This window comes from Notamacropus eugenii, chromosome 1, assembly GCF_028372415.1.
Source record: "Notamacropus eugenii isolate mMacEug1 chromosome 1, mMacEug1.pri_v2, whole genome shotgun sequence".
NCBI lineage: Eukaryota > Metazoa > Chordata > Mammalia > Diprotodontia > Macropodidae > Notamacropus > Notamacropus eugenii.
Genome location: NC_092872.1, coordinates 501,520,188 through 501,534,480, shown reverse-complemented (window position 1 = coordinate 501,534,480; position 14,293 = coordinate 501,520,188). Strand labels below are relative to the sequence as shown.

At 43.1% G+C, this 14,293-nt stretch overlaps 1 protein-coding gene across 1 annotated transcript in view; it reads left to right on the top strand.

The window, feature by feature from the left end:
* The window catches only part of CDH4 (cadherin 4), a 1,168,514-nt gene extending 1,161,750 nt beyond the window's left edge, over positions 1-6,764 (top strand). The window contains exon 16 of the mRNA XM_072633380.1: positions 1,512-6,764. Within this exon, the coding sequence (XP_072489481.1) occupies positions 1,512-1,718 (207 nt within the window). The 3' untranslated portion in view covers positions 1,719-6,764. The remainder of the gene's footprint in view (positions 1-1,511) is intronic.
* The last annotated feature ends 7,529 nt before the right edge of the window (positions 6,765-14,293 follow it).

The following is a 14,293-nucleotide window of genomic DNA, read 5'->3' as shown; positions in this document are numbered from 1 at the left end:
ATAAGGATGGCAGAAATGTTGGAGGGAAGGAAAAATTCCAACAGGAGCTGTATAGGAAAGAGGGTTCTTCATGGGCTTCCCTACTCTAGGCCCTGTAGGGCCTAGTTGGCAAGGAGAGGACTGGGGGATGGGGATATCCCTATGGCTTGGTACCCTCCACATTCCCCTGTGTCCTACAGAATCACTGGAAGGGACCTTAGAACATAGACCATATGTAGATATATAAGGGAACTTAGAGTTTATCTCATTCAACAAAAGAAGCTGAAAACCAGAATGCCTTGCCCCAGATTGTATAGCTAGTGCCATGATATAGCTTCCTGACCTCCAGTCAAGGGAGTTTCTAAAATCTCAGGCTATAGGAGTTAGCTTTGGAAAAACACATATATTTGAATAGAATATGGTGTTTCCCCAGAACTCTGCTCTGAAATAATTTCTTCCCAGGGTGACTGGAGGGTGAGGACTTTGAAGTGAGGGGTATGGTCAGGCGAAAGTCATTGACCTTGTGCCACCTGATAAGGCAACAGAAAATGCAGAAAGTGTTGTCATCACTCTTCTAATTCACTGCCTCTGTAAATGGAGGTGAAGCATGAATCCTAATTTGAGACAGTCCCATCTTCTCTCTTCTGTCCCAGAATATGTGAGAAATTGTTTTTAGCAAACGGGATTTATATTTAAATGTGTGTAACATAAACTAGTTACATCCTTCCCTTCTGGAGTGAGGATTAAGGGCCTTGAGAAACCATTTGGAGACTGCAAACTCGTGAAATGTGTACACATTGTCCTCAGCCTTGGTGGGGAAAGTAGAAAATGCAGCCCTTGAAGGTTAATTAAAGGATTTTTCATCCTTTAAAAGCTACAAAGATGCTATCTAGTCATGACAATATTCCTTCAGGACAAAGTTACCTGATACAAGCCTTAGTTGGCAAGTGGGTAGACTGAGGCAATGAATGGGGAACTGTGGAAGAAATTCCATATCAGTGGTAGGATTGAGCCCCGACTCTCCAGAAGTGCCCTGAACAATTTGGAGGTAATAGGGATGGATGCTCCTTCCTGATCTTTGGACAGCAGCTCTGTTCAGGTCCCTAGAGCAGTTCTGCAGAAAGAAAGTTATTTGGGAATTAGACTGTGGAACCCATGGATACAGTGCTTCCTGTGATGATCAGATCATCAGATCTTAGGGTGATAAACACATGCACGATATCCACCACTCCTGCACAACCTCCACACTTGAATGTGATGCTATCTTTTCAACTCCCCTCTGTGGCACCCAATATTTTCATCCCATATAATTACCTTAAGCAGAGTCATACTCATAGAATCTTAAAATCGGAAGGGCCTTAGAGATCAATCAGTTCAACCCTTTCATTTTACAGGTACAGAAGTGGCCCAGAGGAGCCTTAGGATAGCTTTGGGTACAACTCAGGCAATACAATGGTGCCCTGCCCATTGCCCCCACTTCCACCACTGGATTCCCCATTGCCTCCTTAACCCCTTGTCTTTTGTAAATCCAGGGGTTGCGAGCTGCAGATAATGACCCCACAGCACCCCCGTACGATTCCCTGCTGGTCTTTGACTATGAAGGCAGTGGTTCCACAGCCGGCTCGGTCAGCTCTCTGAACTCTTCCAGCTCTGGGGACCAAGACTACGATTATCTCAACGACTGGGGCCCCAGGTTCAAGAAACTTGCGGACATGTATGGAGGGGGAGACGAAGATTAACTGACCTCATATTCTTAGAACAAAATCGGAAAAAAGCGAATGGACAGCAGAGAAGCAAGAGCTGTACAAAAGTGGCAGCTTTTTTAATTACTCCCCCCTGCTGACTGTATTATTTTAGTGGTGAGTTAGGAGTTACTTTATGTTTTTTTCCCAGAACATTGAGCTGTCTAGCATGAACACTTGTTGTCTCTGCTCCATTTTTTTTAAGTGTCAGCAGGGTTATGGCTCATTACAATATCCGCTTTATGACTAAGGAGAGTGAAAGGCACTCTGTCTTAACTTGAATTTCTTAGAACAGAAGTACTGTTTTTAAAAAAAAAAATTGAAAGTGCCTTTTGGTACATGTATCAGATTCCCTCAATCTCAGGAGCGATTAAAAACAAGCAAAAGTTTCAACCATCATGAGCAGCACTCTCTCTGACCCCAAGCTAGTTCTGGCTCGGAAGGAAAATGAAGGAACCATGGAGATTGTTTCTGGTTTTTGTTTTGGGGTGGTCTTTTTTTTTAATTTTTAAAAGAAAAATATAAATAAATAAAAGTGATGACTTGTTTCACAAAGCTAAAAAAACAAAATAACACACACAAAACATATTTGGGTCAAAATCCAAATAACCGTTCTTAAGTACTCCGTAGATGGTGGTTTAGTCATCCTTGCTGTTTATAGTTCTGTGTTAACTGATGGATCCCTCTTCTCCCCTGGCCACAATTGAGGGAGCCACATAAAACAGCCACGTTAATTAGCCTTAGGCTATGGGCTCCTCTGGAAAATCTCTACTAGGCCTGGTGAAAACACTCTACCCGTATAACCACCGAAAGACCAAAGGAGCATCTCTTTGTGTTCTGCCTTCCACAGGTTTCTGGCTGCCCCCAGGCTACTGAGTCCTATAACTAAATCCTGGCCAAGCTACATGTTGCTGTCAGGCATCATCACTGATGCATAGCCATTCCCAAGGACAGATACTGCTTTTTTTATCACTTTGACATTTCACAAGGACCCTGCCCGCCACCTTCCCACTCAGTGTTAAAGATGTAGCCTGGCTTCATTAGCCCATCGCCCTCACCTCTATCTCCCTTGTCTAGTAAAGTATTCATGTTGCAAGCACCAACAGCCAAAGTCAGACAGCAACATATAAACCAGCTAGTGTGTGTCCCCACTGCCCAGTGGGTGCCTGACACCACTGACTCTAATCAAGTCCACGGGGGAGAGCGGCAACCGTGGATAAAGGCATGCTCACTCCATGGTGCATGCTCCTGGCTGTGCTCCAAGAATGCCAGCTTAGCAAAAGGTTTCATAGCATCCAGAGAATTGATCCTCAGAATTAGAAATGGTAGTAACTACCTAGTTTTGTATGTAAGATCATTTTGAACCAATAAGAAATAGCTATTAGATTTGAAAACAACCTTTTCCCCCTTTACTGATTTGGACTTGTGGGTTTCTGTCTAATGTCTGTGAGATGATTTCACCTGCATGGATATGTGATATGAACCATGTTTCTTGGGTTCGAAGTCACCTAAGTCCTGTGCTAGGAGTTCCTGAGTAAACTGTGCATTTTTTTTTAATATTCTGAGTTTAGAGTGAATATGGTAAAAGTGTCAAAGTGTTTAGCTCTCTTTTCCTTTTGATTCCAAATTTATGTGTGGTGTCAGAAAGTGACTATCTAAGAATGATGATTTTTTTTACATGATGAGAATGATTTTGAATGCTCAGTGTTAAAGGAGGGAGAGAGGCAGGGATCCCTCTGGCAGCAAATGGGTCCCATTAAGGAGAACATACTGGGCTGCTATAGCTTCTAAGTGATGAACATGCTCTTTGTGCATTTCCCATTTCATCAGAGTCTATCTTCCCTAAAACGCAACTTCTGTGAACAAAATAGTGCTCGGAACACGTGCCATCTGGACTCCAGAGGGGACAGAAGGAATGCAAAATATGGACTCTTTCTATCTCCCATTTGCAATCCAGTGTGTTTTCCCCATTCACCACTTGGTTGGTGAGGAGGAAGAAGTTTCAAGGGAGATTCCTGAGAAGATGACATCATGTTAGACAGTAACTCAGGAAACGCCCTCAAAAGGCTGACAGATTGACAGGGGGACATCCCTCTAGTGCATCATGATAGTTTAGTGGGGTTTTGCTAAGTAACATGCACTTGGTAGGGAACCTACAGTCTCCATACACAGCATCCTCCCCATCCCTTTCCAACACAGAAACCTCTACACCCACCCTAAGGTGCCTCTTACTTGGATACCCCCCTAGTGTTCTGGTGGCTGGTCCTTTCCCCATCATTTATTGGAGAAAAGAGTGGGGAGTTGATTTTCTCAGCCTATGGCCCTTTTTCCTGTGCTTTCCTTTAAGGTACATATATGACAAACAGTAGAGTGTCTCCCAATTTAAAGTCATAGCTGTGCCTCACTTTCACCACCCCCATCCCCACTGGCTCCACCTAAGTGCACTGATTGTAGTATGGATCAGTCATTAAGGCCCAGACAATGTTTCTATCTCTTCTTGTACTTTCTAAAGTACTTCCGAGGAAAGAGAATGGGAAGGGTAGGGATAGGGAAGTAGGAGATCCTTTCTCAAATGACTGAGGGTCAGGGGCCCTCCTCTGGCCATTTTTTCCCTCTATGCAGGCAGCCAGGTCCCCAAGGAGATGTACTCACTGAAGTCAAGGGGAAGGGCAGGTCAGGCAGGTGGTAGGGAGAGCTTCTCAGTGTAAGCTATTCTCATCCCACCCTAGTTTTAAGCCATGCTATGCAAACCACTTGGGGTCAGTTAGCCAATGAGAATTGTCTGAAATGTTCATGGGGATGGGGGAGCACTATAGGGAGGGGGGAGGGGGGACTAATGGAAATGTTGGTGGGGTTAGGGTCGGTGGATTGTGAGTTGGGGAGTGGTTGTCATTTTTTTTAAGTTCTTCTTTTAGGTAGAAGTTTTTATCCTGAGGACTGTGAATTACTTTTAAATGTGAATATGATTTGTTGACTGAAGCAGGTATAAATGTTTTTTCCCTTAACTTCTCAAGAACACAATAGCTGCTAGTTCTCAAGTTTAGCTCTGGGTTCTCTCCCTCTCTCTCTCCCTCCCTCTCTCTCCCCCTCCCTTTCTCTCCCCCTCCCTCTCTTTCCCCCTCCCTCCTTCCCTCTCTCCCTCTCCCTCTCTCTCTCCCTCTGTCTCTTCCTCTGTGTGTATCTCTATCTCTCTTTCCTCTCTCTCCTTCTCTCTGTGCATTTCTTTCCTGTATGTCTGTCTATCTCTCTCTTATACACACAGGGGATCTTAACCCTTTTTGTGTCATGGACCCCTTCTCAGAGTAGCATTTTAAATGCACAAAATAAATCATAATTTGTTTCTCATGTAATCCTGTGTGTAAAACACACAGGATTACAAGGGAAATCAATTATACTGAAATACAGCTATCAAAATATTAAAAATTCTCAGACTTCCTGAAATCTACTCACAAACCACACATCAAGAACCCTGCTCTAGAAGAATTCTCCTGAATGGGGAACATCTTGCTGAAAGAGATGGGGAAAGGGAAGGAAGGTTCGTAAATGTACCCCTGAAACTCTGCTCTGTGGAGAAAAAGAATAATGTTGCCAAGCCCCACTTACAATCCTTATTGTTTAAAGTGGCACATGCGCCAGGAAGGAAGAATAGGAAACTGCCTTAGACCCTGGAAGGAGAGAGTCACCATGATCCCTTTCACTAACCTTTCATCTTGCAATGTGAGGTGAGAGGAACTTCAAGGGCTGGTGAGAAAGCATATCTCCTATACTTATTCCTCTGAGCTCACCTTTTTTCCTCTTTGCTTCTTGCCACTGCCAATGGGCACCAGAACATCTCTGTTGTCCACTCACTCACTAAGAAGGCAGAGGGTATGGGAATGCAGGATGGCAAAGACTTCTTCTCTATGTCTCAAAGACTAGGCTGGCCCAAGTCCACTAGGTGCCCCTATTCTCCTCCCAGAGACATCTTCAAGCCCAGGCTTAGGCTAGTGAATTAGCATTAACCAAGAGTACAATCAGTGTCAAAAGTTTGTGGTTAGTAGCTTGTAAATAGAAAGTAAGACTGAAGCCCAAGAGCCCCTCCACAGGAAGCCAGAAGCTACTGGCATGGCAGGGTTCAGCCTCAAGATTTATTTGGGGGGTGGGGAAGGGAGTTTGTTCTGTAATGAGCAGGATGGTTTAGTACCAACCAGGGTGGGGTAGCCAACAGAATAGGGACATTGCTTCTGTTGGCCCTCCCTATGAACTTGTTCACAAAACCATCTCCTCTTCATAATGTCTTTCAGCACATCCAAAGTGCTAAAAAAAAAAAAATGTCAGATTAAAAAAGCCAGGCTTCTGCCCCTCAGAAATGCCTCCATTTCCTTAGGGGAAGAGCCTTGTCTGATGCTCTCAATCAGAAAATATGACTGGACATATCAGCTTGCTTTCATAAAGGCAAAAAGACAAAAAAAGAATCTTAATTTTTGGCAAAGTCAAAGAAAAACAGATCTCAAGTACCCAGAATACCGCCTAAGACTGCTCACTGCAAATGTGTATGTATATAATGTAGGTACTGCTCGATGCTACAAATCAAGTTGGAGAAAAGCAACACCTATGTACAGAAACAGAACGCTTCTTCCTTTTCCTTTCTCTCTTTTTCTTTCCATTTGGATTCTTTTTTTTCTTTTGCATGTTTATTTTGACAATGGACAAAATGTGTAGCAGCCTGCATGATGGTGGTTGTTTTTGGGCAAGGCGACTGGTGTACGATGCATTCATTCACACTGCAGCGCCAAGCATTGCGCAGTTCAACAAAAGGTCCAACTTTTTTTGTAATCGTCAACAGCACAACTCTTTTGTATTGTTGTTTGTACCATTTTGTACCAAAAAAAAAAAAAAAAGAGGAAAAAAAGGGAAGAGAGTCAATGTTTTCAATGTGTTTTTAGTGCCACTGCGATCTTGGTTCAAAACTGAGTGACAGCTTTGCGGATTTCTTGTGTATGGGAGCAGAGCTGGGTCGTTGGCGCGTTGCTCCAGTATAATAAATAAAGTCCCCCTTTTAAAGAGTCTGTCTTGGCTTTTTTTTTCCCCATTCTCTCTCTCTCTCTCTCTCTCTCTCTCTCTCTCTCTCTCTCTCTCTCTCTCTCTCTCACTACTCCACCCTCTACCAACCTCCCTCTCTTTCTTATCTATTCACTTTGATAATGGATGAAAAAACTACGGATTTCAACAGGTCTTCTCTCAAAGCAAAGTCATTAACAGTACCCAAGGCCCCTGGGACCCAAAGGGGCCTGAGATAATTGGTACTCCAGTTGCTCCAAACATGGCAAACTTACTTCCAACATTCTTGGTATTACTTTCCTGTTCTCAAAGTTTGCATTCATTCATTCAACAAAAATTTATTGAGTAATGATTGAATTCGGAGCACACTAAAAGACTCTAGGTGAATCAATTAATAAGCCTTCTTTAAACACTTAATGTGTGCCAGGCACTGTCCTATGCATGGGGGATATAGAGAAGAAGCCAAAACAGGTTGTGCCTGCAAAGAACCTGTATTCCAATGTGAGACCCAGCATGGATATGCACACTGACTTGCAAGATACATATGAAGTAGTTAAAAGGTAACCTTAAGAAGAAAGGCCCTGCTACTCCTTGATGGACGAGGTAAAGTCTCCTGTAGATGGTGGCATTTCAGCTGAGTTGTGAAGAAAGCCAGAAATTCTAAGAGGCTAAAGTAAGGTGCGAGAGCATTCCAGGCATGGAGGAAAGCCAATGCATCAGCACAGTGGCCAGAGGACATGTGTTATATCTGAGTTGCAATAAGCAGGCCAGTATGACTGGACCAGAGTAATTAGAGGGGAGTATTGAGTAAGAAAACAAGAAAGAAAGGATGGGGCCAATGGATGGAGAGTTGTAAATTCCAATTTAGGTTAAACAGGGTCCCTATCCTCACCAAGTATACATCCTAATTATGAAGAAAGAAACAGATAATTGTAATATATAATATTATATAAGCACATTGGGAAGGAATAGACAGAACAATGTGCTGTTAGGTTGGATTTAGTCAAGACATCACCCTATGATGTCATTGGTCCTCTTCAAGAATGAAGGAAAAACAACATTAGATTGAAGAGATAAAGTTGTCAGCCATGGGAATGGGGAGAGGATTAGGAACTACTACATGGAAGCATTTTAGTTGGGCTTAAAGAGTGCACAGGAATTTAATAGTCAAGGAGAAGGGAGAATATTCTGGGTCTAGGGAATTAAGCAAAGAGGAGAGGATGGGGCAGAAAGTAGTCCATTTTAGCTGAAATGTAGAACAGCTGGAGAGGATCTTAAGATAAAACTAAAAAGGTAAAATTGAGTCAGATTGTAGAGAGCCTTAAATGCCAGGCAAAGGAGTTTGAGATTGAGTCAATAAGAAGACACATGATCATAGTAATTCACGTGTAAGATGCATTTACACTGCAATGCCAACCTTCTCAGAGTTCAACAAAAGGTCAGACTTCTTTTTTTTCCTAATTATCAATAGCACAACCCTTTTAGTGAGTTGTGGATAGCATAAGGGTAGGGAAAAAAGGGACTTTGAATCTGAGATAGACATCCAGCCCTGTGAGGTATTATTCAATGCAGGGTCATGAAATTAATAAGTTAGACATGCTTAAGATTTCTATTCTCAACCTTGAAGTCTGTTTAACATATCCTGCTGTTTTTAATATCAATCAGTCTCTTAATTGCCAATTTTTTTTCTCAATCCCCTATCCTTCTTGACTTCTCAGCAATATTTAACATTGTCAATTACCTTCCCTTCTTCAATACTCATAACTCTTAAGACCTTCATGGTTATTCTCTCTCCTGGTTTCCTTTTTTCTGTTCAACCACTCAGTCTCAGTCTCCCTTGCTGCTTCTTCATCCATATTATGCCCACTAACCATGAGTGTCCCCAAGATTCTATCCTGGGATCTCTTTGCCTTTCACTGAATTCTCTCTGACTTGATCTTTCCACTTCCATAAGCTCAATTATTATCCCTATGCAAATGATTCCTAGATCTATATTCCTAGATCCTTACCTCACGCCTGAGCTCTCATCTCATAACTGCCTTGAGGCATCTCCAAAACAAAATTCACTATCTTCTCCATAAAACCTCCCCTCTTCCTATCTTCTCTGTTCCTGCAATGGACCCTCCATTCTTTCAGTCACTCAGGTTCAAAACCTGCGTGTCCTCCTCAACTCTGCACTCTTACTCACCCTACATAGCCAATCCGTTGCCAAATCTTATCATTTCTACCTTCAATACATGTCTATATCCCCCTCCTTTTATCACACAGCAACCACCCTAGTTGAGCCCTTCATCTCCTCTTCCCTGGACTATTGCAAAAACCTTCTAACTGGCTTCATGGCCTCAAGTCTCTGCCCACTGCTATCCATTCTCCACTCAACTGCCAAGGTGGTTTTTCTAAAACTTAGGGCTGGTCATATCACCCCTGCTCAAAGAGCTCTAGTGGCTCCCTATTACCTCCAGGACTAAATGAGTACTCCTCAACATTCTTCATAACATGGCCCTTTCCTCCCTGTCCAGGCTTCTCATACTCTCCTTTCTTCTATGTTCCAGAAACACTGGCCTCATTGTGGCTCTTCACAAATCCCATTCGATCTCCTGATTTTCTGCCTTTTCACTGGCTGTTCCCTAGGCCTGGACTGCTCTCCTTCCCCACCTTGGCCTTTCCATTTACCTGACTTCCCTGACTTCCAGCTTCAAAATTAAACTGGAAATTCCACCTCCATAAGAGGAGAGACAGTTTTGTTGTTGTTTTGCTTTGCTTTGCATCTCAGTGCTTAGTACAGTGCCTGGTCCTTAGTCATTTAAGTACACAAGCACTAAGTAATTACTAGGATACAAAGAAAAAGAAAAATATAATCCTTGCCCCCAAAGAGCTTACATCCTAAAAGAGGAGACAACACAGAAACAGCTAGGTATCTACACAGTATATACGGAGTAGATGGAAGACAATCTAAGTCACTAGTCACTGCGGACTGAGATAAGGCCTGGTGATCCCTGAGCTGAGCCAGGAAAACTAAAAGACTAAGGTGAAGAAGGAAAACATTCCAAGCACAGGGGTCAGTCAGCACAGATCCACAGAGACAGGAGATGACGTGCCTGACTGAATGCAGGCCAGGAGGATCATGGAATGAGTGGAGATGAGTAAGATTAAGAACCTGGAAGACTATGGAAAAAAATGGTGCTTTCAATGGTTTGGTAGAGGGGTATGTTTGGGAGACAAAGATATGAATTATATTTTGGATGTTGGATGGGAGACATCTTTGGGACATCCATTTTGAAATGTCCCATAGTATTTGATCATATGGGCCCAAAACTCAAAGTCAAGACTGGGTTGGCTGTATTGATCCAGGAGTAATGAAGATGAAGATTAAACTCATGAAATCTGATGAAGTCAGCAAGAGAAAAAGTGAAAGAGAAGAGAACCCCCTACGGTGCCTTTGAGGAACCTCACAAATAAGGAGCATGATGTGGTTAATAAGCCAATAAAGAAGGGGAGAGGCAGGAGATGATAGTATCGTGAAAACACAGGGAAAAAATAGTATCCAGGACAGAGTCGTGACCATGATCAAATGCAAGGGAGAGCTAAAACATGTGAACTAAAAAACAACCAAACAAACCAAAAACCCCATCAGATTTGGCGATTAAGAGATCCTTAGCAACTCTAGAGGGAGTAGTTTCAGTTGAATGATGAAGTCAGAAGCCAGACAGACTGGGAAAAGGCTAAGGAGGGAGTGAGAGGAAAGGAATTAGAGACTGAATGCAGCCAGCTCTTTCTAGGAGCTTGACCAAGAAACAGAGGGGAAATCTAGGACAATAGCTTGGGGGCATGGGGCCGTCTAGGAAGATTTTTTGTTTCTTTTTTTAAAGAATGGTAGAGATTTGGGTGTGTCTGAGGATAAGAAGGAAGGAGTTCACATGTAAGAAGAAACTGAAGATTAAGAGAGGGAGATGGTTAAGGATGCCACCTACTGGAGAATATGGGACGGGCTAGGATCAATGGCATGTGTGGCAAGAAGGGTCAGGTTACTATGCTTTGACAGGGACCCTCATGTACTGCTGGGTAGCATCCCTATCTCTGTCTCTCCTCTGCCTGTCTCATTCCCTCTCTTTTTTTCCATATAAACACTTCTTTCTCTCTCTCCTGATGGTCTCTCTCATTCCCTCCCTGCTCTCTCTTTTCTTGTCCTCTACTTTTCACCTCTTTCCTTTGTTAGTTTTTCTCTAACTTCTTTTTTCTCATCCTTCATCTAGTTTTCTCTTCTCTTTCATCCCTTCCTCTCCCCTCTTTGCTTTCTTCATGTAACTCTTCCACTCTACCTCTTCTCCCTTTTCTCTCTCCTCATAGTCTTTTCTGCACCACCACCACCATCTCACCCCACCCCCTGCTCTTTAAACTTTTTCTCTCGAGTCTCCTTTCCCCCTCCTTTTTCCCTTCACATCCCAAGAAGCTGTTCTGAGCCCTGATGACTGTCAGGAGGAGCATATTTACCTCAAATGGATGTCCAGAGTGATTTTAAACCTGGAATTTAACAAGGTGGATAGAGAAGCAGACAAGGAACTGACATAGAAGGAGGGCAGGTGACAGGCTAAACAGTGGGCAGGCTGGGGGTGGGCAAAGTTCTACAGTTTCTCAAGGTCAGCCCATGAGGTGGAAGCCAAAGTGGGAAAGGATGTCGTCTTGCTTTAAAACCAGCATTGAAACAAACATTTTCATTTCTGCCACCATGATTTATGGGAGCCCTTTTAAGATACAGGAATGGGGAGAGAACAATGGCAACCCTAGGGTGGTCTGCACTAATGGCTTTTAGAGATGAACCAGAATGACGCGAAGTAGGTGAAACAATGTCCATCTAAGATTGGGTCCTCAGAGGTTTTGTTCAGTGGCTTACCTCCTGAAACAAGGCACTTACTAAAAGAGTATTGTGGAATCAAGGAACATGATTTTCATTAGGGAAGTCACACAATATTTCCTACTCTTCAGAGCAGTGAAGATAGGAAAGAAATAGAGGCAGGTCTCTCAACAGGGGACTGAAGTTTTCTTCCTTCCCTTCTCTCCACTTCACTTCTATCTGTTTGGTGACCAGAGAATCGTTATTATTTATCATTTTCCACTCTCCTGAGCACTGGAGGGCTCACACTGGGGGATGGAGCTAATGAGACATTAAAGATTTGTATTTTGAAATGAGGGCCAAAGGCTCAGAAAGAGCTTCTAAGATTCCTGCATCCTTCTCACTCCCCCCACCCCATCACTACCCCCTAGTCAGAAGCCTGTACTCCTCAGCACTAACCCATACACACCCCAGCCCAACTTTAGGCCTTGTCTGTCAGACGCTTGGGATTCTCTCTCCCCTAGACACGTGTTGTTTAGAAGTCAGTCCTATCCCCAAGGAGCAGCCTCTGGCTCCTTCTGAGTAAGCCATGAGGGTACTTCTCAGAGCTATGATTAATGTGCATCTCCTCAGACTCTGTCTGGTTTTTTTTCTTTTAAAAAAATTTTAATGAGAAAACATTTTTGCTACCATGCTTTATGGGAACCACAGCACATTTGGGGCTGAGACTGAGAGTAGCTCCCAGGAGATGCTTCTAGCCTCTTGTCAGTACCTTCTGCCCAGTTCCTGATGACCTAACACCTCCCTGGGGAAGCTGCTCTCCCTAGAACATCGCTTATCATCCTTTCAAGATGAGAGACAAGGTCAGGAAAATTCCAAACCCCCTATAGTACCATAATGGCTTCCTATGTGTGTACACACAAAAACACACACACATACACACACACACATACGTATACAATATGGTACACAGGAAAGCAACTGGTTCAGGAATCAGAGGACTTGGAATCAAATCCTGCCTCCACTGGTTAATATCTGTGTCACCTTAAGCAAGACCTCAGTTTTCTCATCTGCAAAAGGAGGGAATTGGGCCAGATCAACTTTGAGGTCTAGATTTATGATCCTGTGCCATGGCATCCCTGTCACTTCCTTCTAAAATTACAATTTGCTCCAAAAAGAACACAAAATTTGGAGTGAGAAGGCTAGGTTTTTGATTCTGGTCCTACCAGATTCCTGGCTGTGTGTGTGTATGTGTGTGTGTGTGTGTGTGTGTGTGTGTGTGTGTGTGTGTGTGTGTGTGTGTGTGTGTGTGTGTGTGTGTTCGGCCTTCGTTGCTGAAGAAGACCATGCCATCAGAGAAATAATGACATGACTTGCACTTGACTTTGTTTTGAATGAGGGAGGGCTGTGCAGGTCACCAGCCTCACTTCTCCTCCAGAGTCACCTGAATACAGTGACCTGATATTCATCAAGATGACTGGAGAAGATGCAAGATGAGGCAATTGGGGTTAAGTGATTTGCCCAAGGTCATACAGCTAGTGAGTGTCAAGTGTCTGAGGTGAGATTTGGACTCAGGTCCTCTTGGTTCCTGCACTGGTGCTTTATCCACTGCACCACTTAGCTGCCCTTTCTGGCTGTGTAATTTTGGACAAATCCCTTGCCCTTTCTGGGCTTACATTTCTTCATATAGAAAATGATGGTATTAGACTAAAATTGTGTTTAACCTTTCTAGCTCAAATTCTATGGACTACAACAAAGTCCATAGAAGTGCCCTACAAAGGGCACAGAAGTTATGGAAAAGAGATTTAAATTGAAATTTCAGTGGTGAATATACAAACAGAAGTAGAAAAGCAGGAAAAGAATTCTCAAAGATATCAAAGAAGGACTGACTGGTCTGAGGGCTTCAGGGGTGCTAAGGACCTGGTACTGCACCAGCTGTGGGTTTAAAGAGACAGCCCTTAGTCCTTGGAGGCAGCGTGAAAAGGAACCAAAGAATTGAGAACAGGCTCAAAAGTCTTATAATGAGACTCTCCTTCCACTTTCTACAGAGAAGGAAGTTGGTTGTTTTGGGGGTATTTTTTTTGCACTGGTCCCTATACCTCTCTGTCTTTACCATTTAGAGAGAAGTGTTCATACAAGGGTTCATGGGGCAGAAAGTAGGAGCCAAACAAAGGGATTGCCAACTCTTGGTACTTCCGAGTATCATCTTGGCACCCTGCATCTAAGTTGTTTTTGTTCTGTTTTTATTTTGTTCTGACTACGTGTTCTATTAAACAACATCTATTCAGAATACTTGCGTGCCAAACCCCAGATGAGTCCAATGGATGACATCTCTTGCTCCTTCATGTTCTTTTAATGCCTCAGTGGCTCTGGGGTCTTCTCAGTATGAATACTCCTTCCAACCTGCAAGTCATCCAACCTTCTTATCCTACGTGATTCTTACTCATATCTCTCCATAAATCCTCCCAGAGGAGAGCCACTTAAAGTATTGGGGACTTTCCTCAAGTTTTCTGAACATTCCAATTATCCATTATCCCTCACTCTTACTGTGTAACCAACCCACCTTTTTTTCCAATAATTTATCCATTTAATGATATTTTGATACCACTGTTTACATATGATTCTTCATTGGTAATATGATTCATCCTGTTTCCCCACATCTTACGTCTCTTCATGAACTTTGAAACCGATTGTGAAACGT